Source organism: Erithacus rubecula (assembly GCF_903797595.1).
Source record: "Erithacus rubecula genome assembly, chromosome: 1".
Taxonomy (NCBI): Eukaryota; Metazoa; Chordata; class Aves; order Passeriformes; family Muscicapidae; genus Erithacus; species Erithacus rubecula.
In genome coordinates this window covers 59,108,862-59,136,804 of record NC_136658.1, presented here as the reverse complement: position 1 = coordinate 59,136,804, position 27,943 = coordinate 59,108,862, and the positions used below count along the sequence as shown (strand labels likewise).

Genomic DNA, 27,943 nt, shown 5'->3' with positions numbered 1-27,943 from the left:
ATAACACTTCTGCAGAAGGCTATCTAGGCATTTGATCCTACTTCACATCTCTGCTGAATATTGTTTTAACAGAATAGCAAGTTGCACTATTCCATATTCATTTTTTCAGAGGTCTATTACTTTTTTTCAAGACTATTGTGCATTTTCATTCTCTCCTATAAACATATGGGTGAATCATTTAACACTTTTCATTTTTGTTTTGAAGAAGCATATGCTTCACTTCATTATTTAGTCCTTATTGACTAAAATGAAAGTACAAGGTGCAAAAGAAACATGAAGAATTCCTACTCACTCTACTACTGTTCCTAATATTGCATGTCAAGGCTTTCCTCTTCAATCCCTTTTATAGCAGGTTTCATAAATTCCATTTACATATCTGATGAACAGTGTACAGAAGCACTCACTTTCATCTGAATTTCTGTCCTCTCAAAGACTATTACTTTTCAAAAAGTCATTAATCTTCTAAATTAAAACACCACAGTCAAGATACACAGAAATTTAATTCAGGAGGATTAATTATCATCAAATATGTTGGTGAAGGTATTGTTGATTAACAAACAATTATTAATTGAAGCTTTTGCTATTAAAAAAACAACTTCTGAGATAAGACAGTAGTTTGAAGTCCTTGTGTCTATCAACAGAAGACTAAAAATAATTTTAAAAACTGTTCCCACTAACTGAAAATATTGAGTAGTTTATTCTATACAACTTCCTTTCTCTCTTCCTTTCTTTCTCTTTTCTCCTTCCCTATATTTTATCTCTCATTTTCTTTGGAGTTGCTTTTACTGTTGCTACTTTGAAGGGGTATTTTTGTTTGGAATTTCAGATAATTGATATAAGTAGTGGTTATCTTTATGGGTCAGTTTATAGTAAAAATTATGACAAAGCAACGGACAGAAAAGAACTCAATAAATGGAGCCACCAGACACTACACATAGAAGGCTTGCATTTAGTATAATGATTAGAATTATAAAACTCTAATATAAATAATTTTATCAATTTAACCTTTTGGGCATTTGTAAACTATTATCATTTGACTGCGTGAATAAAAATATAGCACTGCATGAGGAAATTAGTAGTGGATGGAGGTACACTAATATTACATATTCCAATTTATAAGTAGAGAAATAACAAGGAATATGAGAAAAAAACAGTGAACCAGATTGGTCTGAATGCTTAGACAGGTGATGCATTTGACTGGTCTAGAATATGAAAAGAAGTGCCTGTGCAGACAATCAGAAGCCCATCTAAGAACTGCAAGTTGAGTATCTGAAGTGCCATCTATTCCTGCAAATACAGATGCAGTGTTTTTTATCATGTTTTCTCCTTACTTGCTGAAAATAAAACAACTTCTGTGCTCTGGAAGAACCTATTCCTATTCCCAGCTAGAATATAAAATAATCTGGGAAACTATAGTTTCAATACAATCACAATGCACAACAGAATTTGGCATAAGGTATACATCCTTTTACATAATTCAACACTCTATTTTAGGTATGAATAACTCACACATTGAACAATCTCTAGAAAGAATTAAGAGGCCAAATAGGATTGAGTCCTAGGACTATATTTGGCAAAGATGCTGCCTGTGATAATGCCCATTCAGATCCAAGGAATTTTTGTGATTTTTTAATTTGATTTGGTTTTGTTTTTCTTCATGAGTTTTGCACAGAGAAAAGCTACATAGCAGCAAAAAGATACCAAGGTCAAAACAATGCTGCTTTTTCCATATGGTTAGTGGGAGGAAGGATGAACACAGATGACAGGAAAATACAAATGCAACAAAAGGTTGAATATTTTAATGTTAATGAAACATAGTCAAACAGAAAACTTGACTGATACAGTTAAAAAAATGAACTGCAAATGGTATGTTCTGTGACTTGCACCCAGCTACTTATTAAAGAATAAGACAATTATTTCCTTATTCAGAAAACAAATTGTGTGTGATAAAGTGTTGGTTTAGATTCAATAAATAATTTTTAAGTTTTGAAAAAGACATTTCCATCTCTCAAATGCATTTTGAGATAATGGCGAACACTAAAATATAAAACTTACTTTCAATTTTGCATAATCTTACAAGTTTTATTTCTGACTTTACATTTTAATATAAGTTGAAATCCAAACTTTGGCATACACACCATACTGAACCAAGTCTTAATTCTCTGTGTATTTTTGTTGGATCATTTCTGAGAATTAAATACTCGTCATTTATTTTCCATTTTAGCTCATTAATTAATGGCAATATTTTTTCATGAATCAAGTAGAACAGATGAAATTGCACATATAGTAGTGAAAATGGAAATCAAGAGATAAGATGTGCCTGAGTAAAAAAATAATGGATTTGGGATCTTAATTGATAGGAAAGGTTACGTGACAGCCAAAATTGAGCAGGGAGATATCCAGCAAAGGACTGAAGAGTGAAGAAATAGGAGATATGATTAAAAATGTGGTTTGAAAAATCAGGCTACTCATGGTAATCACCTCTATGCCTTGAATATTTATCATTATGACTACATTAACAGTGGCCCAAACTAACAGAAATCCTCAGTAGAGCCAGTACAAATATTCAAGACTTCAGTTGGAAATAGACGATATGAAAGAACAATGTGACGTAAACTTGAAGCATGTATGGAAACTTCCAGCTAAATTTTAACATGAATTTTGGAGAAACTTACTTTCATTTCGCAGAAAAATGTTTTCACTTAAAAGACTGTTTTCAAGTGTAAATGATGAAAATGTTGTAATCTGATATTAAAGTTAAAAATAACATTTTTCAAAAAATTTTGAAATAAAATATTTAGAATACTAATGGAAAAACATCTAAACAAAATTATAACCTTTTCTAAAACTCTCACCAAAATTTCATAATATTTTAGCAATTTTAATCTATGTTCATCTTAAATTATTGGTAAGTTATGACTTTTTGAAATAAAAATCAGAAATTTTAGATACTGCTGAAACTAAGTTTTTGGTAAGGTTAAGGTTAGAGGATTTGCAGATTTTTTTTCTCAGAGTTACTAGGAAAGATTACACAGTTACTTGTCTTTCTGTGGAAGTTGCAGGAGTTTTCAACTTTTTACAGGATAAATTTCTTTTCTGAAACTTTTAATAACATCTAGTTCTTTCCCTAGTGTAAATACTTTAAGTCATTGATTCTGTATTCTAAAAAATTATTCTAACAACTCCAGGAGATTTGTATGCTAGGAATTTCTGCCAAAACATCATAGCATAGCATTTAAGGAACAGTTTTCACCTAAAAAATGCAAGTCTGAGATAGAAAAACAAAGAGAAAATGCTTAAACTGCTTCCAACAGGAAAAAATGTGTCCCAAGGATAAGAAGTAGCAGCTAGAAGGCAAAGATCATGTGCTAAGAGTATGTGTATCTATATGTATCTGCAGCATTCTTATGAATTTAATATATTCCAACAATTTGCTCTAATTTTGGTCCATCTACAATATTTAAGTGATCTTCACTGCTCACAAAATATTATAAAGGAAACAAGTCTAATTTATTCATTAAAAACTATATGAATTATATGCATGCAAATCTTATAATGTTTATATTAAGGGAGAAAATGAAGGTGATACATATTTGTTTGTGCATATATAGACTTATACAGGTTCCTACTATTATTATTCCAGACATGGTTTTATCGAGGAAAAAATATTATATTCAATCCAACTGTGTTTCTGCAGACTTATCTATATTCACCATCAATTGGATTTTCAAGATGGTTATTCTCTGTTCTTGCTTTTACTTTGACTATGAAAAGGTTGAAAAGCATTTCTCTTTTGTAATATTCTTTGATGTTGCCCTTAAAAAGTCCATAGTTTTAGAGGCATTTCACTGATTCAGTAACTCACTGCACAACTGATATTTTCACTGCCAAATCCTTTCTAAACATTAACTTTTTTTTTTTTTTTTTTTTTTTTTTTTTGTTTAATATTCCTGCAAAGCAGTGCAAGTTAATCCAGGAGAAAAAAGAATGGCTGGTTTTGTTAATGTTGAAAGTACATGGGTAACAACAGCCAAAAAACTGGTCAAGTCCTTTGCTTCCTAGTGTGTTTAATGGGCTCATGTTTTCTAGCAGCATTCATACTTTTATTGAGATGGGTGATATACTTTTTACTAACACTGTGAAAATATAATAGATTCAATTAATTCTATCCTTTCATTCTATCTTTTTAGAACAGTTTGAATTTGCCATGTAGATTTCAAATTGCGTTCTTTTTATCAAATTTAATTGAACATTAAACATTTAAATTGAATATTTGAACCTGAACTAGCCAGTTTAGACTACTGTTACATTCAATAATGAGAAATAGGGACATCTGAAAGATAATTCACCTTATACAAAAATGTGCATCTAAGATAAAGATGAGATGAGAGAAGATAAATCCCCATCATGGACTGAATGAGTTACTCAAAGTGTCTTGCTGACCCATTAAACACAGTAAATGTTACCATCAACTTGGCAGCTGGTGATGAAACAAACCAGAGAACAAAGTAAAATGGGGAGCTGAGGTAAAAATATAGGGGTGGTAATTCTATTAGGATTTTATTAAAAATGACAAAGGAGATAAGGGAATGATTAAATTATCCTGAAATTCAAAGACTATGAAATAGTTAGGGAAAAACAAAAGAATGAGACGTCCAAGAAACTGTTAATGAACTTCAGGAAATTTAACCTTAATTTTGGAAGTATCTAGGACAAGATACAGGAAAGGATGGGTAGAAAGCAACCCGGTAAATAAACCCATTAAGCAGATAGTAAGAGAAGTTGGTAAAACCAAGTAATGGACTGTGGAAGGAAGGGAAAAAAGAGAGAAAAAAGTCCAGGAGAACACATATTCAATTAAAAAAAAAACCCAAAAAACAAAACAGGTTGTAACAAAAGACAGTTTGGAAGCACCAAGAAGAAAGTTATATGAATCTTTGTCAGTAGAATCACAAATGCAGACGACGATTCTAAATACTTGTCATATCTTCATTTACTGAATTCTTCAGTCTTCCTGCAGAGAAAGTACACAATCACCATTGTAATTACATAAACATTAACAACTTTCTTTTGATGTCAGTTATTCTATCAGTTCAAGTGGCTATGGGATACACACTGAATCCACAAGTTTCAGTTCTGCATTCAAATAATGGACAAAAGAAATGACAGCACATGAAGTGACTTGTGTGTTTTGCTTCTTTTGTCAAAAAACAAACGAAAACAAACAGCCAAGCTTTAGAAATGCTGTTCTACAAGTACCAAAGCCAGTTTTTAAAGTTAGGTAATTCTAGACCTAGATTGTCCTTGTAACTTACCTAATTCCAGACACACATATATACAGTCTTCAGCTATGTGATCTTGCACTATATTTGTTACCTGATTCTTCTGCATCCCATGCACAAAGTATAGATCCTCTGAGAATGAATAAGAACTTTGGAGGAGAAAGGTCTGTGGCCTGTGTTGTGTAGGAACACTGACTCTTTTGTTGTGAAAGTTAAAAGTATAGATATAAAAGCATACAAGTTATATAACCATTTTAAGAAGTTTCACAATCAAGTTGAAGAACTGGCTCATGACAAAGACAAATATGTTATTCTCTTCTGATTCCATAACCTAGAAATGAAGAATTGTGTGATCTATATTCCACCCCAAGCATTAAATTAACTTTCTAACAAAGCAGTCTATATGAGATAGTATAAAAACATATGCAGCTACTAATTTGACTTCTTTAGCATCTAATTTTAGATTATCACAACAAAAGCTATGGTTCAAATGTGGATAGCACCTCAGAAAGGACACAGTCATGATCAGTTGTGAAAATACTTGAAGTTGTGAGAGCCCACAGGGCTGACTAAGCCATAGGAAGGTATCTTGATTCTTCTTGTAAGTTCAGGTACTGGAATAAAAGCTGAAAAGAGGAAACTCCATTTACTTAGAAACCAGAGACCAGAATCCTGTCATGAGACAAGATACACTTGCAACACTACATGAAGTAGTAAAGTAGCAAATCTTTATGACAATCTTATCTGCATTTTCTAAATGGTCAAAGTATTTTCTCATTAAATTAGAAAGCTTCATTGAGAGAATGTTGCTCATCCTGACAGGTTTCAAATTCGTCACTTTCTACAGCAGCCTGCCAACCACAAGGTTGTAGGTTGCCAGAAGAAAAGGAAGACTTGAAAGGGGGAGAGACTAATGGACAAAAGCATCAAAATGCAGGATTTGTGGGCTCAGAACAGAAAAATACAAAAAAAAAAAATGCTTATACAAAAGCTTTGATCATATAGTTTAACCATGAATATTTTTATGTTCCTGATTCCACACTGATCATAATGATTTAATTTAAATAGTTTTGACCACAGAGACTTGCAAACTCAGAATTTCTCAGTTAATGTTTGAATTAGAAAATCATTCTCTCACTTACTAACCCTTCGGATTCCCATTAATACTGAATTTTTTACTTCCCATTGACAAAGTCAATAGAAACACAGTAAAATTACTTCCTCGTTACTTTTCTAGTGACTCAACATTTGAGCATGAAACTGTAGTGTGAGGAAGGCACAGTACTCAGCCCTTTTGCTTCTTGCTTTACAGTACACTATTAGACAATATCTAATGGTGGGAGGATTTGCCATCTTCCTTCAGAAGCTGTATTTTCAAATTCTTGTATGTTTTATCAAAGACTTCTTCATTGTCAGTGCTTGATATAAGTGGGTTAGGCATATCTGGCATATTCTTCTTGGAACTGTCTCTTAAACAAAATGTTAATTGAATCCTGTGTTCTCCACTCCTCTTGCACACAACCAGAGGAGTCTGGAACTGTTTTGCAGATGGGCTCATCATTTATGGGTGCAAGTGAGAACACAGAAAGCAGTGGGAGAAGAGTGCTATATGTGCTGAAACCAATCAATTTAACGTTTGTTTTTTTTTTTTTCTTTTATCTCTCTTTCTGGTTTACCCCTCCACCGTAAAATCAGGCTGCAGTAAAAATAAACCTGTTACTAGTTTGTGAGGCACGTACGTAGTGGTGAACAGTGCCAAGGGCTCATGAGGAATTATATTTTCATACAATCTGGACAGTGTAAGGCAAGCAAAACATGCTGCCACCCACTCTGGAACGACAGATTAAAATACTAACTCTGCCTATTAAGTGGATCCCATTCATGTTGGGGGTTGATTAACATGTCACCTGAAAAGAGCCATCGTGATCATGTCACATCTCCATTACAGACTTTGAGGCTCTGATGGATATATCACAAATCAATGCACTGGTATTCTCAAAGTATTTTGTGGCTGATTTGTAAATCTCAATCATAAATTCATATTACACTTTTTTTTTTTTCCTAACAGTTTTATCTTAGGAAATTAAGATTAAAAAACAAAAAAATCTTTAAATATCCACTGCATCTATTGACAATTTTGTCATGCCAGCTGTAAACTAATTTGATATGCATGTTTCCAAGCAATTTCAAGCAATCAGACAGTGTTCTAACATGGTCTAATTGTTAACCATAGAACATTTTTAAAGATACAATATGGAAAATAGAACAATAAGGTGAGTACTTTATAACACATCCTATCTAACCCTTCAGTCTTCTAAATGCCAGTAGGACTATCCACATAACCTTACTTATGCAAGATGTACTGTACAATTGACATGACAGGATGTTCTTCAGAAACATGCAAAAAACCCCAAATTAGTAAAGTAGAATATATTTATTATTACAGAAACATAATCCCTCATTAAGTAAATCCCACAATAGCTAACAGAACGTTAAAATTAAAACCAAGAATTCAGGATCTTAAAGCTTAGTGTTTAGCTTAGATGTAGAAACAGTAATTAAAACTCTACTGATAAAAACAAACCCAGCTGAGCACAAAAAGGTACAAAATACCAGTATAAAATTCATGTACCAAGCTGAGGAGACCAACTGGGAAAAAAAATAAGAAACTAACAAACAAAAACTCCAAACAAGAATCCAACCAAAACTCTTTTGGAGATACAAGGATACCAAGCAGACACTAAAAATAAAAATAAAAAGTAGCTTTCACTTGTACATATACATCAATAGCAGGAAAAAAAAAAAATATAAAAATCCTTATGTCTACAGAATGAGTGAAACATAACTTTACAGGGCATTAGAAGATTGTTGGATCATCACAACTTTCAAGCACAGAACTGCTGTTTTTGAAGCATTTGACCAACTTAGTATAAGTTTGTAGAGGTAAATGAAAGGTTCTTTGATGAAAAGCAGAATGTCAAGCCTTAGACTCTAAAACTATCTTAAACATTTTCATGCCTCAGAAGATGGCATTTTCATTGCTAATAAAATCATATCTCCTGGTATAGATATTTTAAATCTGAACAAGTTTGAGCATATTTCTTTAGCAGGACTAAGCTATTGATGACCAGAAGTGTCATTTCAGTAGCAATAAAAGAAGAACATGGAATAAATGGATTATGAAAATCAAGACCAGTAAATGCAGTAATTAGATATGTAATGTTACAAAGTACATACATTCTATCAAGTCAACTGTTATGTACAAATCACATGGTGCCATTAAAATTCAGTTTATGCTAGTCTGAAAATCTCTACAGAATCTCAGATCAGTGACACACCTAAATTAAAAGTCTAGAATAGAATATTGAATATAGAATGAGACTATATTTGTAATAGTCTTTAACCTCTCCCATTCCCTCTTCAAAACTCTTGAAGATATAATTTTAGGAATGGTGTTTTGCATTTCTTTGTAGTGGATCAGATAACAGTTTGAACTGAATGCTAGTATAAGCACCTTCTTGTGGCTTAGAACAATTTCCAGTGTTTATAAAAACTTCAGTATTACTTTTGCCTTAAAAATATACCCTAAGTCACATAGCAGCTATTCCACGTGTTTAAATTATGTAGCTCCTATGAAATCCACTATGCTAACTGACAAAACATTAAGAGATTCAAGGAGAGAATAGGGCTTTCTGAAAAGGTGTAATATACTCAAAGTTACACACACATGTTTATCTACAGCTGTACTACTTCAAACCCAGTGTGCCCCTTCATGCAATAGAATAATTAATATTAAAGGTTTTACTTTCAATATGAAAAAAAATCAAATAATTTATTTCATTTCTTTTCATGTTTAGAAACAGAACTGTACATTTCTCTCCCTAGGAAAAAAAATATACAAGAGAAATGAAAATGAAGTAATCTTAACCATGGGGAGGCAGGGGCAAGCAGAGTTAAAGCAATGAATCATTTTACCCTTAGGACTATCTGTATCAGAGTTTTTTTCTGAAAGCTCTCTGTTAGCTCCATTTTCTTCTTCAAACGATTTTAATTTCTATTTCAGCTAGGGGGAAAGAGGGCAGGGAATGGGAAGGAAAACCAACTCAACATTAACGCACTTGTATGAAACACAAGAATCTGGACGTGTCTCTCTTGTTCTTACATCCTCTCGGGTGTCACTCGGTTGACGACTCGTAAAATTCTTGTAAGTCTAATTTCTCTCTGAGGTAGGCTGTCACGCCGAGTTTCAGGAGAGCAGACGCCTTTGCTTTCGAGCTTTCACCTGTCTTCCCACTACCCAGCACAACACCACCTCGTTTTAATAAACTTCTGAGAAAGTTGGATAGCGACGGTCCCCAGCCCGGAGCGCGGATTTGAGGAGCGCCTGTTCTCGGGCAGGGGCAGCCCAGGAGCGGGGACGGAGTGGGAACAGGGGCAGATCAGGGACAGGGACAGGGACAGGGACAGGCCAAGGGCAGTATCCCTGGTCCGCGCCACCTTGACCAAGAAGCTGGCCGGTCTCCCGGGACCCTCGGCAGCCCTTCAGCCGCCCTTCCCTCCGGCTCCAAACCCTGCCAGCTCAAACGGAGCAATCGTCCCGAGCCCAGACCCTCATCCTCCCGCAGCAACGCCAGCACACGGACCCGGCTGTGCCCCCGCCCCGCAAAGCCCCGCAAAGCGCCGCGGACCGACCCGAGCCCGCCGCGCTCCCCTACCTGTGCCCGCCTCCGTCACCTGTTGCCCGGCCACCTCCATCGGCGCAGCCCCCCGGCGCCTCCTCCCGCTCCGGCGGCGCCAGGGGCTTCTCGGGCTCGCGGGCCACCTCCATCCCGCCGGGCACCGCCTCCTCCTCCTCCTCCAGGGACTCCACGTAGAAGACGGTGCGGGGCGGCGGCGGTCCCGGGCCGTGCCCCGCGGCCGGCCGGCCGCCGGCGGGCAGCAGCGTTCCGTTGGGCTGGCTGGCCGTGGTGGCCGCCGAGGAGGAGGCGGAGGAGGCGGATTTCTTCCAGAAGACGCCGTTGCCTCTCTCCTGGCTCTTCAGCAGGCGGCTCTGGCTCGGTCCCCAGTGCTCGAAGCTGCTGTCGGGCGGCAGGCAGCCTCCCCCCGCCGGGCCGCCCGCCGGCGAGGGGTGGCTGAACAGTTTCCAGCGGAGGCGCAGGATGTGCTTCACGTCGAAGTCTTTCCTGCCGGAGCCGGACATGGTGCCGCGGCGGGCGGGGGACGGCGCGGGCTGAGGCGGGACTCGCGGCGGCCAGGCAGGGCCGGGCAGGGCCGGGCGGCGGCGGAGGCAGCGCCGGGCGGCCCCGCTCCGGCAGCGGCGGCGGCTCCTCCGGGCGGCTGGGCTGGTAGGGCGAGGGGTGGCAGCCGGGCGGGCGGAGAGAGATGCGCGCACACCAGTGCGGAGAGAGAGAGGATGGATGGAGCGATGCACAGAGGAGGTAGAGACACCCAGCAGGAAAGGGAGAAAGAGAGAGGCAGAGATGCCCAGAGCTGACGAGAACTGCTCGGTGATCAGTGGAAAGGGGAGGAGAGAGAGGCAGAAATGAGAGACATCTCTCAGGGGAGACGGACACTTGCGAGGGAAGAGCGGGCGAGGGAGGCTGCGACGCGCTGATGTGATTAACGGGGGAGCGAGCTACAGCCCGGAGAGGAGCGGCGGCGGCAGCCACAGCGGGAGGCAGGTGGCACCTCCTCAGTCTCGCAGAGCTCCGTGACCGAGCGCAGAGAGGAAAAAGTCACCTGGAAGCCTCTCTCCACCTCCCGCCTTCCCATCCCGTTTCTCTGGGGAGTCCCATGCCTGCCGTTATCTGGGATGGCAAAGCCTGAGAGCTGTCTCCGAAAAAAATCGGGGCTCCTTTATATGCACTGTACGTAGGAGGGAAAAAAAAAATCCCGCCCGTGAGGCTGTCAAGGTCCTCAGTATACAATTTTCCGTCTATCTCGGCGCCTCTCACCAAGCCGCCCCCTCCCTTGCATGTGACGCAGATGTGCTCTGGGGAAAAGAGATGCTTCAGGCTTCGTCGTGCAAGTAAGTCGGCAGGTCACTAACTGCCCCTCACAGCCTCCTCCTCTTCTCCCTCCAGTGCAGGTGTCCTCACCTTGGTATTTTGGTTCTGAGACAGCTGTATATTACTGGGAGCAAAATAAAGTGTAACAACATATGTATCAGCTGCAGTAAACACAAAAATGTGAATTATGGGAGTACAGACTTAATAGACTGCGTGCAGGCTGGATGAGGTTACAGGTTAACGATGTATTCTGCAGGCTCCATTCATTAGCCTGTTGGCTCAGTATTGCTGTACCAGTAGAAAACATTGGCTAGAGGGACAGTGTGTCAAACAAAAATAGCACGACACATCTGCTTCTTACCTTTCATACCTGCTCTTAATGTAGTCTGACAGTGCTAAACCCAAGGGAGGTTCCTTTCACAACAGAAGAGATCTGCTTAGGAACATCTGCCCGCTTGGGAGGGGTGTCACAGAGTACACTGCATCAGGGGCATAATTACAGAATTAAAAGCTTTATGGTGAAATGCAGGAGAGGGATATGGCAGCAAAATTACATATTGTCACCTGCTGGCTCATAAACCCCGCACGTGAAAAGTGGGTGGCAATAAGATGATACACAGAATACCTTCAATTCACCTGTACCTTACTAAGTAATATTTTCGAAGAAGATTTGTCCCTAGGAAAATGATGAAATATATTGTATTTTCAACCAGGAATCTTTGCATTGGCCAGTTTTACCCATGCATTTATGAGCTCTCAAAAGTTTGTTATTCTAACTCTCTGAAATCAAGAAATAAGGTTGAAGGAATTATCTTCCTCAAGCTGGCATGTTTTAACTCCACATTCATAAAGTACTATAGCTTGAAAATTCCTCCAGGGAAGCACAAAAATCAATCATGAATTAAAAATTTTATTGCTGTTACATTTACTTCACAACTCAAGTATATTACTGTTTTGTTTATTTTTCAATGAAGTAGTGCTTCTGGATACAAAGCAATATTAGGGTTTGTGTTTAAGACTGATAAAGTCCTGGATTTAACAGTACAAGAATGCAGGGCACCAAGTCCTACTTTCAAAGGAAGAAAAACTGCCACTGTGCATTTTAAATATTGATTTATGCCACAGCAGCTGGACTGAAAACTCCCTGATGCCTCAACTTTTTTCTCAGTATTCCATGATCAAAAAGAGACAAAGACCATTCTAAACCAAACAGAAGAGACAGTTCATTTTTATCTAGGAGCTGATCTAAGTATATGCTGCATAGGAAAGCAGCAGAAAAAAATGCCTGGGTATCTTCATCTAGAGTAGGACAGATGAAACTTTGATAATTTCTGAGAGTCTAGAAATGCATCTCTTATGATTAAATATATGACATCATCTCTAGTGAATACTGGCTACTTAGTGTGCTCTAAAAGATGGGGGTATCTACATACAAAATTGTTTTAATCAGTGATTATATAGATAGACACTGCTATCTCTTCTGTGTTAATACCTCTTAATTGATTAGGCTTATTCAGATAATCTGATTTGAGAATTGCATCATTTCCTCACCATGTTATACATCTTAGTCATTTTAAAATCTGCATTAGTATTTAAATTGATCATTTAATAATCATAATTTTGAACAATTATTAGGTTAGACATTCTAGTTTTACTTCACCTTAATAGGTAAATATAAAGGACAATGTATACTAATTCTAAATATACTTCAGAGGTCACTCAATATATATTATAGTATCACCCAAGAAAGTGATTTGTTTTTTTTATCACCCTTCCATCCAATACAAGCTATCAATCATTTATAAGGAAAAAAGGCAGAACAGACTTTAGGTTATTTGTTATTAATAAGTTATTATTTCAGTTATGTCAGTAACTGAAATAAAGTCTTAGATTTTTAAAATAACTAAAATCTCAGGTCTTCAATATATTGACATACTTCTTAACGTTTGATTCTTTCATATCTTAGTGCATATTTTTTTGCAGTAAGAGATGCATTAATTTGGCATGTATCCCTGTTTTTTCTTGCATTAAATTGTGTGAACACTTGACTATCATGAAATGAAATCTGGAATACTCTCCTGAATTCATATCACGATCACAAATTATTTTGTCAATATACAGTAAATAAGAGCTACCCCCCAAAAAACAGCTACATGGAAGAAGCAGTCATTGTCAGTATTTATAGTTAGTTAATAGATTGGTTTACTGAGCATGAAGTAAAAAAAATAAGCAGGTTTGTTTAGTTAGGTTTTCATGAATTTTTCCTTCATATTTCCCAGTGAATGCTTCAGATATATGCCTGGGAGGCAAAGAACATATTCTAGATTATCACATGAGAGAAACACAAAATACATTTTAGTTTTAGTTGAAACTTCTGGTACATAAAAATACTAACTTAACTGTAATTTTTCTAGGCTTTCTAGGAAGAAAAAATGGTTCTTCTCCTGGAGTTCTAGGATCTTACTTATAGAAATTACACTAAAATAATTAGCTTTCTAGTTAAATGTATCTTAGTCTACTCATGGGATTGACATAGACATATGAACAGAAGTATGAAATTGCACTTGTCTTTTAAGTTGTCAAAAGGAAACATTTTGATGTCTTGTGGCCTTCCATCCATATCTTATGTGTTCCATAGCCAAAATAATAATGATCACAGGTAAACTTTTCTGTCTGTTGGCTGCACACTGTGTGTCATTGTATTTTTGTTTATTAAACAGCAGTTCTCAACCTCCACCCCTGATGCAGTTTCCCTGGATTATTCATTGCCACTCAAATCTTGAATAACTTTATAGACTTTGCTTGAAAGTATTCATGCCTCTTTTTTCTTTTGTATTAGTCAGGCAAACAGATGAAAGTGGTTAATCTTTATGTTCCTGTTATGAGTCAGATTCCTGACACTTTCTCTTTGTGTTTTTGCCTTTCTAATGCACTTCAAATGAAATAAATTCACATAGTCATGTCCCTAAGGAAGACTCATGCTCGTGTTTTGTAGGAAAAATGGCCTAAGGATATATATCCTTTTAATAAATCTTTCAAGTAGTAAACAGCACTTCCAAAGAAAGAAGTTTGGAGTAGGTATCCAAATAACTCAGATTTTATTAACCCTCTTTTTTCCTTCTTTCCATTGCAAAGGTTTGGAGTACTGTTTATTTTTAAGCACATGATTTATGTTGAGCTATTTACATGTTGTACCTCAGGGAGAACTGGTGGATTAGGACTGAAGTTGAGTTTTGGTTGGTTATTGATTGATAAAACAAGCAAGAGAGGAGCCATTGTGCAAAGAAACCCCTTAGGGTTAAGAGTAGTCTCAGTCTGTGTGAGTCTCTGCAAAAGATACAGAGAGTCTAAGAGTGATGAGCTTATATGTGTACTGGGGAATCATAGTTACTAATAAAAGAAGGGATATACCTCTCAGCAAATTAAAAGGATAGGGCATAATTTTGTTACTGAATTTTATCCTGTCACATATTTTAATCCAGAATACACAAAAAAAAAAAACAAAAAAAAAACCAAAAAAAAACAAAAAAAAAAAAAAAACCCACCAAAAAAAAAGAAAAAAGAAAAAAGAATGCTGTGCATTGGGTATAATATTAGAATGAATAGTTTTACAAGAATTCTCACTTCAATGTGGGAATTCTTATATGAATGAAGGAACATTCACTTCAGCTATAAAGCTATTTATTTTATGGGTGTTTAGTTATACATTCAAAAGCTAGAGGGTGTTAAAAAGATGCTGTGAAACAGAACTATGGAATACTGAAGCTAGAAGAAAGTGGAGAAAGAAATTGATGGGGTGGGACATCCATTGAGAGATCAAAACTCAGTGCTGAAATAGTGTGCTAGGTAATTCAAGCAAATAAGTAATGTTTAAGAATTATTATTTAAATAATATTTTTGGTGTTTACAAAGCCTTTGAACATTTTTTACGATATGTAGATATATTCTGAGTCTATTTTGATAAGTAAACTGAGAAATAGTGGGAATAGATGGTTGTAGGGGGAAATCAAACTCCTACATTGTTTATAATGTATAGACATAGTGCTGTGGCATTCCTCTGAGTCAAATTGTTGAGTTGATTTTCCTCCCATAATAGTATGTAAAGTTATATTTAAAATACTATAGATATGCCCACACCCGTTTACTATGATTGTTTTCTAGTGGCAAGAAAAGAATAACAAAACCAGACAAAAACTAAACCAGAGGTGATTTACTTGGTGGCACTTGTATGTGTTTTTTTGTGGTGACTTTTCAACTGAGATTGAACTTTTGAGAATGATTTTGCCTTCAACAAGTTAAAAGGTTAAATGGTGTCATTTCTCAAAATTAAAAGAGCTAGCACAGCACAGGCTAGGTTTCTGAAAGTGTGGTGACAGGACCAACTGCATTTATTTTAGTTGTTAAAAAAATTGCTTCTCCACAGTTGTTGATTGGTGTCTCCTTGGTAATGCCAGATGAAAAAAACCATATATGAATTACCCCTAGTGGGGACTTGAACAGATTTTGTTCAGCATTGCAGGCACCTAGAAGAGCAGTTGCTTATTTTGCATAAGCTTGAGAGACAGTAATTTCTTAATCTGTTTCATCATGATCACAAGCAGTTGCATAAGCATACTCTAAAGCAATTTTTAAATAGTCAGAGAATTTCACTTAAGGAGTGTAAATGTTACAGGATTTGTTGTGGGTAGTGATTCACAAGTAAACTAAGGCTAGAGAAAATGAAATTATGACACCAATTATTTTCAAAAATAAGGTAGTTAACGAATATTAATGTTCTTAAATTCCTAAATAATTTCCCTTAATTTCTCTAGTTGTAACAGTTTTCTTGTGAAGTACATAGTTTTTACCCACTGTTGCCACGATGCCTATAAATCCCCCTTATTTGAAGAAAATGCCAAACCTTGTCCTTTTTCTAAAAACTCCTAAGTTATGGTCAAGAGAAACACCCAAACTCCATCTGCTCAACTTTGGCAGAGTACACACCTCTCTGCTCCTTTACCATACTCCCCCTAACACCTTAGACCTTAGCATTTGGAGGCCAGTCATCCATTCCACCTGCTGATTCACATAGACACTATTACTGTGTATTTTAAGTGCTAGAATATCATAAAAATCACTCTGTTGTTTTGTTTTGCTATAAAGCTAACACCTCTAGTGGTGTTTCTGTGAATGACATCAATCTCAGTGGAAATACTGGTGATGCAAGGAAAATAGGGTGGTTTTCCTTTGCTAGATTCAGTAATAGTTGCTGTCATTTTTTGGTGACTCAGAATCTTCTTAAAAGCTGTTTGCTTTCATGTTCTGTTCAAAAAATATGCAGTTTCCTGCCGATATTTTATCCCATGTTTATTTTTTAATCTGAATTGAAAAATTTCAAATATATGTTGGCAAATCACAGTAATAGAGGCACCAATGGTTTGCTAAATATGTTCTATAAAAAGGGAACTGCTAGAATTTTACAACTACACATGTAGTAGTAAATTATATTACAGCTAATTAAATTAAACAGAGCCAATGTAACTGGCATAAAATGGTCAACACTGATAAGGCATTGCAGTCTTCAAATGCTTTTGTTGTGCAAATAGGGTCTTTTAACCTCGTTCAGAAGTTACCATGATTCAGGGAACATACTCAGTAGGCACTTTGAATGCAGCCAGCATTTTGGAGGAAAAGAGCATTTAGGCATGTGGAGGTAAATGGTGCCATGCCATTTGGCCTGGGTCCAGAGGCTGAACAGAGCAGAGAACAGGGACAGGGAGATTTTGTTTACTGTTCTAGACATGACCTTACAATGCTTATATTTCAGCTTACAGGTTATTTTGAAGTTTAAAAAAAATATTTCAGGGGAATTTTACAATCGAAAACCTTTTATGAGATATTTTGTAATGACGCTCTGTGAACAAATTGTTTTAAAAGAAACTTGGGGGGGTTATTTAATAAATCTGACTTTTTATTTTCTTTGTTGTTTTATTTTATAGGAAAATATAATATACACATTAACAGGAGAAGCATTTCCCTATTTTCCCAATCTCTCATGGTATACTCTCATACCCTCACAGAGGTATATTGTCTCACCTGAGTTATTATTTAGCATCAAACTTTTAGTACCTTATACTTCTTATATTTTCTAGTCTCAGTAGACAGATTCCCAGACTTTGAAAAACTGTATATTTCCAGATTAGAAAGTTACCAGCCTTTTCTCCATGATAATTAACTTTCTAGTTGCAGTCAAGATATTTGTTGCTTGTATCAAGTGCCATGTCATCACATGAGTAAGAGTAGTTTAAAATACTGTGTTTCATAGTTACAGATTTTTTTTTCCCAGCTTTCAAGAAATGGTCAGTGTTTGGACAACTTCATGGTCTTTCTGGAAATCCTAACAAGAAAATACACATCTCGTTATGCTCTTGGAGATCTCTGAGTGCCATTTTAATTTTAAAGAAACTGTTGATGACAAGGAAGTCTTTATTTACAAAGTATTTCGTTCTTTCACATCTCGTATCGCAGTCAGATAATGCATTAAAAATAAGTGAGCAAGAAGTTACAATATTTTTTGCAGAAATATATTATTTCTTTAAAAGAATTCCTCAACATTGAATATAAGGTAATAAATAAGCTCTTGTTGGATTCTCTGTCCTTCCTTTTGAAAAGGGAAGATGAGGTTTTGTCTGTGATTATGTGTACAAATAGTCTTTTGGTTGTTCATAATCAGTGTCTGACCAAATAAAGAAATAAAAAAATCAAATATTTGAGAATGTTTTTTTAAATCTGCCTATTCACACTTTCATTTAAACTGAGTGCCCCAAAGTGTATACTCTTGGGGTTTTTTCTCTTGAAAAAAATGCTTGTGATTCAGATTAGAGTATCATAATTCTTTGAACAACTTGATAGTTTTCCATCCAAATGTCGTGACGCTTACAGTAATAACTGTTAACATAACAATTTGAGATCAAAAATTGCTTTAAATTTCCTTGCTTTAAGTACACAGTACAAAAGCAGGAAGATTTGGTTCTGTGGTTATGGAAACTCTAAAAATTTTTTACAGTATATATCTGAAATTTCACATAGTTATTTATGTTCGCAGAATTGTTTTCCTACTGCGTTCTCTCTGATTTCACCTGACAAACTTTATTTTTAATATAGTATAATATATTTTCAATCCCTTGCTCACAAGTTTTTTTAGAGGTAGAATGTTGTGAGGACTTAAAGAATGCAGTTGCTTTTCTCAAAACATGGTTAAAAAATAAAGTTCCCATAAGATAAGCCACCACATTAGGAACTTGAGATAACCACAGAAGGCCTTAATTCCAGGTCTATCAAAGGTGATGACTTCAAATTAGCAGACCACAGACTGTCCCAGTTTGGTCACAAACTGTGGGAAAGGATACATATGCCAACCAGGTTGTGGGCACAGCATCTCTACCCTGTGGATACCTGGGACCTGGACTGTAAAAGAGTGGTTTCATATAGAAGAATGAGTCTGGGACCCTACCACAGAAGACCGGGGTGAAGAAGTACCAGGAGGATGCCACAAAAATCTATGTGGCAGTGATGTATTTCTACTAAATCTCTCTCTCACTCTCTTTCTCTTCTCCCTTTCTCTCCTCAAATTTCTCCTCAAAGTTGACTAAATTATAACTGACAGGTATTTCTCTGTTTTTTTAAAAAAGCTTTTAATGGAAATTCATTTTTTCCCCATTTTATTTCAGTAGGTTTTAGCAGTTTCAAAAGGTTGCATGTAGATTAAATGTAAAATAGACACACAGCTTTCTTTACAGCTGCAAGTGTTTAAGTAAGGACTGAAATATTTTTCATTATTTTGCTATGACCTGAGTCTGGTGGTTTGATTGTTACAGCATATTAACTAATAAGAAATCATAATTAGCAAATAAGATCACTTGTTGGGATACTGTGATGATGAGAACATGAGTTACCTGTCCAGTGGAAGTTACATGGGCGGTACAAAGCACTGATACCTAGAAAACCTAAAAAGAGAAGGTTTATTATTTCTGATAATCTAAAGAAGGGGCATGAAGAAAATACCAAGTAATAGAATCATTATGGTATACTTTTGGACCATTTTCTTATTTGCCCCAAATATTCATATGTGCAGTTTGGCTATCAGGATGCAATTTTTAAGTGAAGACAACAGCAATCTTTTCTATTCTTTTAAGCTAAGAATGCATTACTGTCAGTAAACATTCCATTTGCAGTTGTTTAGGAAGATAAACAACTTCAGTTTCTCAAGTCTCTTTGAATTTTAATGTGGTCTCCAAAGCCCAGTCCAGTCTGAAGTGATCTGCACATTGAAGAATGTACTCTATTTTCTGTTACAAAAATTAAACAGTAGTTAAGGAAAGAAAAATACGCATGCAAACATTCACATCATTTTTCTCTTGTACTACTGTGTGCAATGAATAGCAGCCGAGTACAGTTTTCCAACCATTTACATTCTTACCTTGCTGCAGATTTTTCTTCACTGTAATTTTCTAGGTCATTTAAGAAAATAGTACGAGGCAGTGTCTGAAATACCTTAATATTTCAAACATACTAATGATATTAGGTATCTGGTTGAATTAAATTTTTATGGCACAATGTACTTTTCAGCAGTAAATATTTTTGGATATTCCATATTTTTATCGTAGCTTATTCTTCCTCAATGGGATGCAGTTTGCCAGGGCAATTTTCCTCCCTTAAAAAAAAAAAAAATAAAAACTGTTTTTGCTCTTTTCTAATATTTTGTAAGGTCATTTATTCTCTTTTCTCACCACTTTTGTAAATCCCCTGCAGAAAATTTCATGAACTCAGTAAAATTACATGTGACCAATATGTAAGAAAACCTTTTATTCCTTATTTTGTCTTAGTGTGATGTCCATTAATCCCTAACCTCCCTAATGAAAGCTGAAGCAGAAGTGCAAACACTTCATCCTTCCCAGCATCAATGTTTGGTGCCCTTTAAGTAATGACTCAGCTCTTTCTTGTTTATCCTTTTACTTCTGATAAACTAACAGTATGTATTCCCTCCCTTTCCATGGCTAATGTTAACTTACAGGGAAATTATCACTAACTCAGTGACCGAATGGAGAAAGGCTGCTGAAACTTAGCCATTTTAATGACAAATTTGTCTTGAAGATGACTAGTGACAGATTTGGAAACAGAAGCCACAAGTAATTTAGCAGTTAAGCATTGCAGACAACCAGGAGTAAACATCATTCCCTTGTTGTGTGAATTGGAAAGAGATGGATTTGATTCTGACTGATGGGAAGACTGTTAGGTGAATGAGGACTCAGTTGGAAAATTGCATCCAAGCAGAAGTGACTCAGAGTCCCTATGGACATCAGAGATGGGTGGTTTCCCTTAAGGGTCCATACTGGGACCAGTGCTATTTAATACTTTCATCAATGGTGTAGGCAGTGAGATCAGGTTCACCCTCAGCAAATTTGTGGATGACATTAAGCTGAGTGGTGCTGTTGATGTACCTCAAGAAGGGGATGCCATCCAGAGGAGCTTTAGAAGTGGGCCTGTGAGAATGTCATAAGGTTCAGTAAGATGAAGTGCAAGGTGCTGCAGCTGGGTCAGGTCAGTTCCCAGAATCAATGCAGGCTGGGGGTGAATTGATGGAGAGCAGCCCTGCTAAGAAGGACTTGGGAGTGGTGCTGATGGATGAGAGATGAGAAATGACCCAACGTACACTGAGACCAGAAAGCTGTAGATGCCCTGGGGAACATGAAAGGCAAGTCAAGAGAGGTGATTCTGCTTCTACTCCTTTTTGGTGGAACCTCACCTGGAGTGCTGTATCCACTCTGCAGTCCCCAGCGCAGGGAAGGACTTTGACCTTTGATTGGAGTGAATCCAGAGGAGAGCACCGTGATGCAAGAGGAGAAACAAGAGGACTAGAGGGGTGGAGCATCTCTCCTGCAAGGAAGGACTGAGAGAACTTAGTTTGCTCAGCCTGCAAAAAGAGAAGAATTTGGGATGACCTAATTGTGGTCTTCCAGTACCAGAACTGAGCCTACAAGAAAGATGGAGAGAGACTTTTTGCAAGATCATGTAGTGACAAGACAAGGAGAGAATGTGTTCAAACATTCATGTTCAAAAATAGGGAAGGTTTATTTAGATATTCAATTTTTTTTTTTTTTTTTTTTTTTTTTTGCTAAGAGGGTGGCAAAGCACAAGAACAGATTGGCCAGAGATGTTATGAATTCTCTATTCTTGGAAGTGTGGATGGAGCTCTAAGCATTAGCATGGTTTAATTAAATGTTCCCTGCCCATGGCAGGGGGATTAGAAAAAGATAATCACCCATTCCAACCAAAACCATTCTATGCTTCTATATGGATTTCAGGCTCAATAGTTGTCCAAAATTTGTCTTCAGATTATTAATATTGGTATACTTCATAATTTTTAAAGGAATAATTCATCTTAAAAAATTGAAATACATTTCTCAATGTTAATTTTTTTTTTTTTATGAATATTTATCTTTTTACCTTTAGGGATAACTGACTGACTGACCTTTACTGAGCAGCTAATTCACAAAGCACCTAACATTTAATCATAAATTAAATCTCTTTGTTAAGTAGATTGTATGCTATTCTCAAATAAACTAGCTTTTGTACCTCTTGATATGTATTTAGAAAAATGTGTATCAAGATCAAATTTGAATTTTAGATATATTTTGAACTTTTTTGAACACCACTTATCTTTTGGCAATAGAAAAATGCATTCCTTTTAATTGGAAATTTATGTGAAATACTGTCCTGATTAAATTTAAATTAGTATTCATTAACATTTGGCAGTAAACAATCCTTGGAAAATATCCCAATATGGCATCCATTTTTATTAACCTAAATTGTATGGGAAGTAATAATATGTTGTATTTGCCTCATGGTTTCCTTCTCAATACAATTGATAAGCAAAGCAGTGAAGACACAGAAATTTTATTAACCTTAGTACTGCAGCTGCATTAGGTGTGCAGATACAGCAAGTTTTAAGGTAAGTTACCACCTTAGTTCCATCTACAGTATATATAAAGGTATCATATGGCTGAAAATATGAAAAATTCTGATGACCAGGAAACCTAAAGACAATAGAAATATAAAAGCCACTAAGCAAATTATTTAAATGAAAGTGTTTCAGAGTTGAAAGTCCCACCATAAGTTTTTGACCAAATTACAGTAGACTTTATGGTGCAATTTATTATTTTTTTTTTTAACTGGGTCATAAACTGTCTAGGATATTTCTTTTAGTAAGAATACAAATGCAAAACACAAAATTTGGTGGAATATGTTGAAATAAATGAAAAGTCATTGTTTACATTTAATTCCATGTCTTTTTTGATTATTTCTGGCTTTCCACATATAATTTCTTTCTTTACAGAAATGCAAGCTAGAGTGTTGCTCAATGCACTTCTGCAAGGAGAAGAATTAATTTGTGAAGTATTGCTTGCTTCTGAGTTCTGGAGTCACTGCCACCATTCCTGCTTTCTTCCATGTCTCCATCAGTTGACTGTAGAGTGCTGTTGAGGCTGCAACTTCCATGGCATCTTGACAACAGAAGGGACTATATCAAAGATACATTTGAAAACTGTCTCTGAATGTCAGAGTTTCTGAAATATGACAATTTTAATGAAGATGACTCATGCTGACTTGGAAAAAGAAACTAATAATGGACAGCTAACTGAGGGCTTTGCGTACATTTTTTAAACTGAAACCATTCCACATTATACAGGGTTTTCTTTTCTTAAATCTGTCTGCATATAAAGTCTTCCTTCTTCATCTCTTAAAATAATTAAATAGGATCCTATAATTTGGTCACATAGTAACCCTTTTTTCATCAGGCCTGTACTGTATGAAATTTGAAATACTTCATGGTTTGATAAGCTTGTTTTTTTATTGAATACCCTGAAGTTCTATAGAACAAATTTACTGGAATTCATAATGTTACAAGTGAAGGATAAATCTACAGAAGGTGAGATGGGAGCTTTCATTTCTCTAGCTCCATACTTAATTGCTTCTAATCAAGAAAATAAATTATCATTACTTGGATAGACATCTGCTGCTTCCTTCTGAAAATTTATATTTTTCCTGCTCAGAGTTCATCATGTATTGCTCCTTATGTGGAGCAAGAGGTATAAATCTGAGATAAAGGAAGTGAAAATATTTTAGTTTAATAAAAATCATTAAAAAATCATTTTGCACACAAAGTATAAGATTTAGAGATAGATAGGCAGAAGGACTGCACAATTAGATTCTGTTGAAATGTACTTAATAATAAAGGTAATACATACTTAGTCTTCTTAAAGTAATGGATTCTGTAACTTGTAGCACTTGATTCTCAGTGAATTATATTTCTTGCAGTTTATTCTGTATTTTATTAAAAGTAAGCAGTAAATATTTGAAGTTCTCCATTTGATTTCCATAAAGGATCCATGAAAAAACCAAACTGAATAAAGAAGTAAACAAATACTTCTGAAATAATTTTCTTTCTTCTGTCTAATGCATGTTTCATACTTAAGTTTTATAGCTTTGCTGCTGACACCATTTAAGAGAGTTGCAGTCCAGCAATGTTGTATATGTGTATGCATGCATTGCCAAATATTAAGGGGACTAGGTGCCATTTAATCACAGTAAATTAAAGTTACTAATTCAAGTTCTTCCTCAGGTACACTAAACCAAGTATCTCAGATCTCAGGCAAGATTTTTCTAGTGGTTTAATCTATCCCATGTGTGTACACGGTCTTTGTAGTCTACCTTTTGGTGTTTTTTTCCATCTCCAAATTTTTGTAAACCAAGAAAAACAGCATTCTCATTCTGTTGAAAGTAGAAGTTGTTAATTGTGCTTGAACAAATCCTAAACCATGAATTAAAAAAAAAACAGCAATTAAAAAAAAAAAAAAAGTATTGTGTTGTCCTCTCCAAATTAATAAATATTTACATCATATTTCCAGTGGATCCATTTCTCTTATTTCAAGTTACATCTGCAGCTGGAAGATCCAAAATATGAATTGCATGAATTGTGTGGAAATGTTTGTGACAAAATTTTGTTCTTGTTAGAAGTGATGAGTAGATGTGGATGCTGTCATGAGCAAGAAGGATCTCATGTGGAGACATCTGATTTGGTTTTCCAGGTGTGGTCCTCTAAGGTGTCTTTCCTGCAGGGCTGACTCCTGTGTTACACTCAGAGGAGCAGGTTTTGTCTGCAGTGCTGATTTAGGCCACAGTGATGAAGTGCAGGACTTCCCAGAAGGTACACACAGGCAGCATCAATTTCAACATTAACATACCTTATTACTGCTTTTTCTTTATCTTGACTCTTTTGCACCTCCCATTCTATGCCCCTAACTGACCTCAATTACTTCTTCCCTGTTGATCCCTGTTTTGCTGCATCCTTATCCCAACTGTTTAATTCTGTGACCATTCCTTATGTAACCTCAGCCTCAGTGTGGGTCATTGCTGGCTGGTTTACCTTCTCACTGCTTGCCTATGAGAAACTGCCCTCCTGAAGGTCCCAAGTTATCCCTCCAATTAGCTGTGAAGTTTGACCATTTCTTGGATAATTCTGCCTTAACCACCTCTGCACCCCAAACCATGCCTCATGGTGTTCTCTTCAATTTATTTCAGCTTCTCATACTGTTTTATCTGTCACATCCAGCCATTCCCCATGCTGTGCCATGTCCAGCTCAGTCAGCTTTATCTCAGGACATGCTTATAGCCAGCAGCATAGTCATGGGTTTGCAGCTCTAACAAGATTCCACCCTTTATGCAAGTTCACAGCTGTGTAAAGCCAATATTCAGCTCTGTGGACACTTAAGTACAGACTTTTTGTCAAACTATTAGCACAGGCAACTAAGGGGAGTAAAATCCCAGTGAAAAAAGCACAAATTTTTATAGACAGATAGAGATAAGTGCTCATCACCTTTGTGCCCCTCTTCCTAACATTGCTATTGTCACTTAGCTTTTCCAGTACCACCACTAATAGTATTTGGCACTGAGAGATATCAGATAGCTATTAGAACCTGCTGGCTTTGATTTCTTTTCTCAAACACTCCAGCCTTCCATAAAATTTTACTTTTGTGCTATTGTCATATTTATGCATCATCTTTATATATCATGTTTTACTTGTTGCTTGTTTCTTTATCAACTTTAACATCTTCTCACTGAAATTATCCATGCTGTAAAAACATATCTTTTTTTTTTTTTTATTAAAGTATCTTCTAGACTTTTAGGTTTCATTTAAATGATCCTTACCAAGTTTGAACAAGGGAAAAAAGTTACATACAATTTTACAATTTTACAGTTCATTGTATTTATGTTTTCTGTATGACGATTTGTCACCAAGTATGAGAATGAAAGATTTTAGCTAATTAAAAAAATAGTCTATGTTTGTGAACACTGCAAACACAATAAAATATTTCATTATCTTAAAATGTTATTAAGAGCAAACTGTGATTTAAGAAGTTAATTAAAAAATGCACTCAAAGTCAATTCTACTTTCAGAGGTATTGATTATTCCTTCAGTGCTCTTCATTTTAGGTATAAAGGAAATTACTACCAATTGCTGGAGTTTTACATTGAAAATTTAAAATTATTATCTTTATTTTAGCTATGTATTGCATTCTATTATTTATTTATGAAAGAAAATGTATCTGAAATATACCTATTAGTATAAATTTGTACACTAAACTGTATTTTCCAAGTGTGGAAATAGCCCATCAGTGGATCTGGTTTTCTATATGGTTTTCTGGAACTTGGCCTTTCTCTGAAGGTTTCTCATAATTAAAGTGTTTTTTTGGGTTTCCTGCTAACAAACAGAGCAAATCCAATGTCTGTAATTTCTAATTCCCCTGTACTGGGACCCTTCAGGTCCTTTTAAAAATGTAGTTTAGGTTCTAAGGCTGATTTTAAATGATAGTTCTGTAGGCAGAAAACAGAAATAGGTAAGAGCATAGGATACAGTAAGAGTAAGGTCATGCAAGTTGCAAATGAGCTCCAGACTGCACACACTAAAAATCTATTGTGCTCAGATACCACATGTGGTTTTGAAAGTTAAATGTGTTATAGTCAGTGGTAAGATTTGGCACCATCAGCTGCCTTGCCATTCAAAATGGCATGACAGAGATAACACAGTGACTGTGTCTTCCTCCTCTCCTTCAAATTACAGCTGTGAAGGATACCTGAAGACACGTCTTCTACTGATGATTTATTTTTTTATTTTTATATTTTACATATTTCATTTATTAGTGCCTGTTTGTTAGGAATTTTTTCATGTACTGTTTTAGGTAATTTTTGATATTCAAAACCCTGTATTCAAACCCTGTAGAAGGGTATATTCAGGGTGTATTCAAACCTTGAAGAAGTCTCTGATTTTCCTGTGCATTTTGTTCATATTTACACAACACAAATTCTTAAATCATATGTTAGTTCTTAAACAACTGTATTATATGGATAGATAGAAATATGATGTCTGAGTCTCAGATGCACTTGGAAGTTGGATGGCACCACAACCACTAAGTTCTCTTCTCAGTATTTCTTTACTTGTAACTTAATAACCTCTTTATTTGGATTTATATAGAAGTTAGAAAGAATAACTGGTCAAAAACTCAAATTCAATGAAGTCAGTGTCCAACAGATATTATTGAAGCACAGACTAACCTTGTCAGACTTTCATGTCATATTATTCCTCCTTGATAGAAATCTACCTATGTGGGTAGAAGTCTAACTTGGTAATGTGCCCTGCAGAGTATCATGTATGGAATAGTTTTGGCAAACTGAAATTGAGAAGTAAAACTCCTCTATGTGACTGAAAAGTGAGGCTACAGAAATGACCATGTAACTGATGAGAATAAAAATGGTTAAGATGGGAAATTAAAAACAAAAAAAACAACAACCAAACAAACAAAGAAAAAAACATATAAACCCTCCCCCTGCACTTGATTTGGCAATTGCTATGCTCCTTCTGTTGTTCTAAAGGGTTTTTGATCCTCATGCACTTTTTGGGAATAGTATTCTGGCAATATGATAGAAGAAACTGGAAGAAATGAAGGTGTCAGAAGATGTGACAGAAGAAATTTTTAGTGAAACATATGTCTTCTGTTAGAGTTATGTATGTGTTCACTGATAAAGATTTATAGAACCTTTCTTATTATTATTTTAATTTAATTTGAAGTGTGTGGTTTAATTTACCTTTTAAAAAATCTATGCAGAAGGTTTTGGAAGTCTTTTTCACGATTCCATTTTCATTGAAAACAGAGGATCATGGTTTGCAATGTGTTAGCCTGGCATCTAATAAGATAACTCAGAATCATAAAAAAGCACTGAACTATGTTTTTTGAAATTCTTGTTTGAGCTGCCCAAATATTTACTCTGCTTGTATAGAAATTCGAATTAATAACACAACATATGATAAAAATAATATATTTTTTCTGTCATACAAACATTTTTCATTATGATCCTCAAATATAATTTATTGAGAGCTGTATAGTCCAGAAAACTCAGGACTGCCTTCTGAGTTCTCTAAGAGCTCAAATCTCTGTTCTTTCTCCCATCTAGATAAGTCATATTAGTTAGGTCTCTCTTCTTCACCAGACCACTTCTAAGGAATATAAAGAACTAAGATAAGAAATTATTTTTGCTTGATTGTTTGGTTTGATTTTTGTT

The 27,943-nt window shown here is 35.9% G+C and overlaps 1 protein-coding gene across 1 annotated transcript in view; it reads right to left on the bottom strand.

Moving 5' to 3' along the window:
• KLHL1 (kelch like family member 1) overlaps window positions 1-10,507 on the bottom strand; it is a 174,380-nt gene extending 163,873 nt beyond the window's left edge. Inside the window, exon 1 of the mRNA XM_079318031.1 lies at window positions 9,998-10,507. Coding sequence (XP_079174157.1) covers window positions 9,998-10,482 — 485 coding nt within the window. The 5' untranslated portion in view covers window positions 10,483-10,507. The remainder of the gene's footprint in view (window positions 1-9,997) is intronic.
• Between the last annotated feature and the right edge of the window lie 17,436 nt (window positions 10,508-27,943).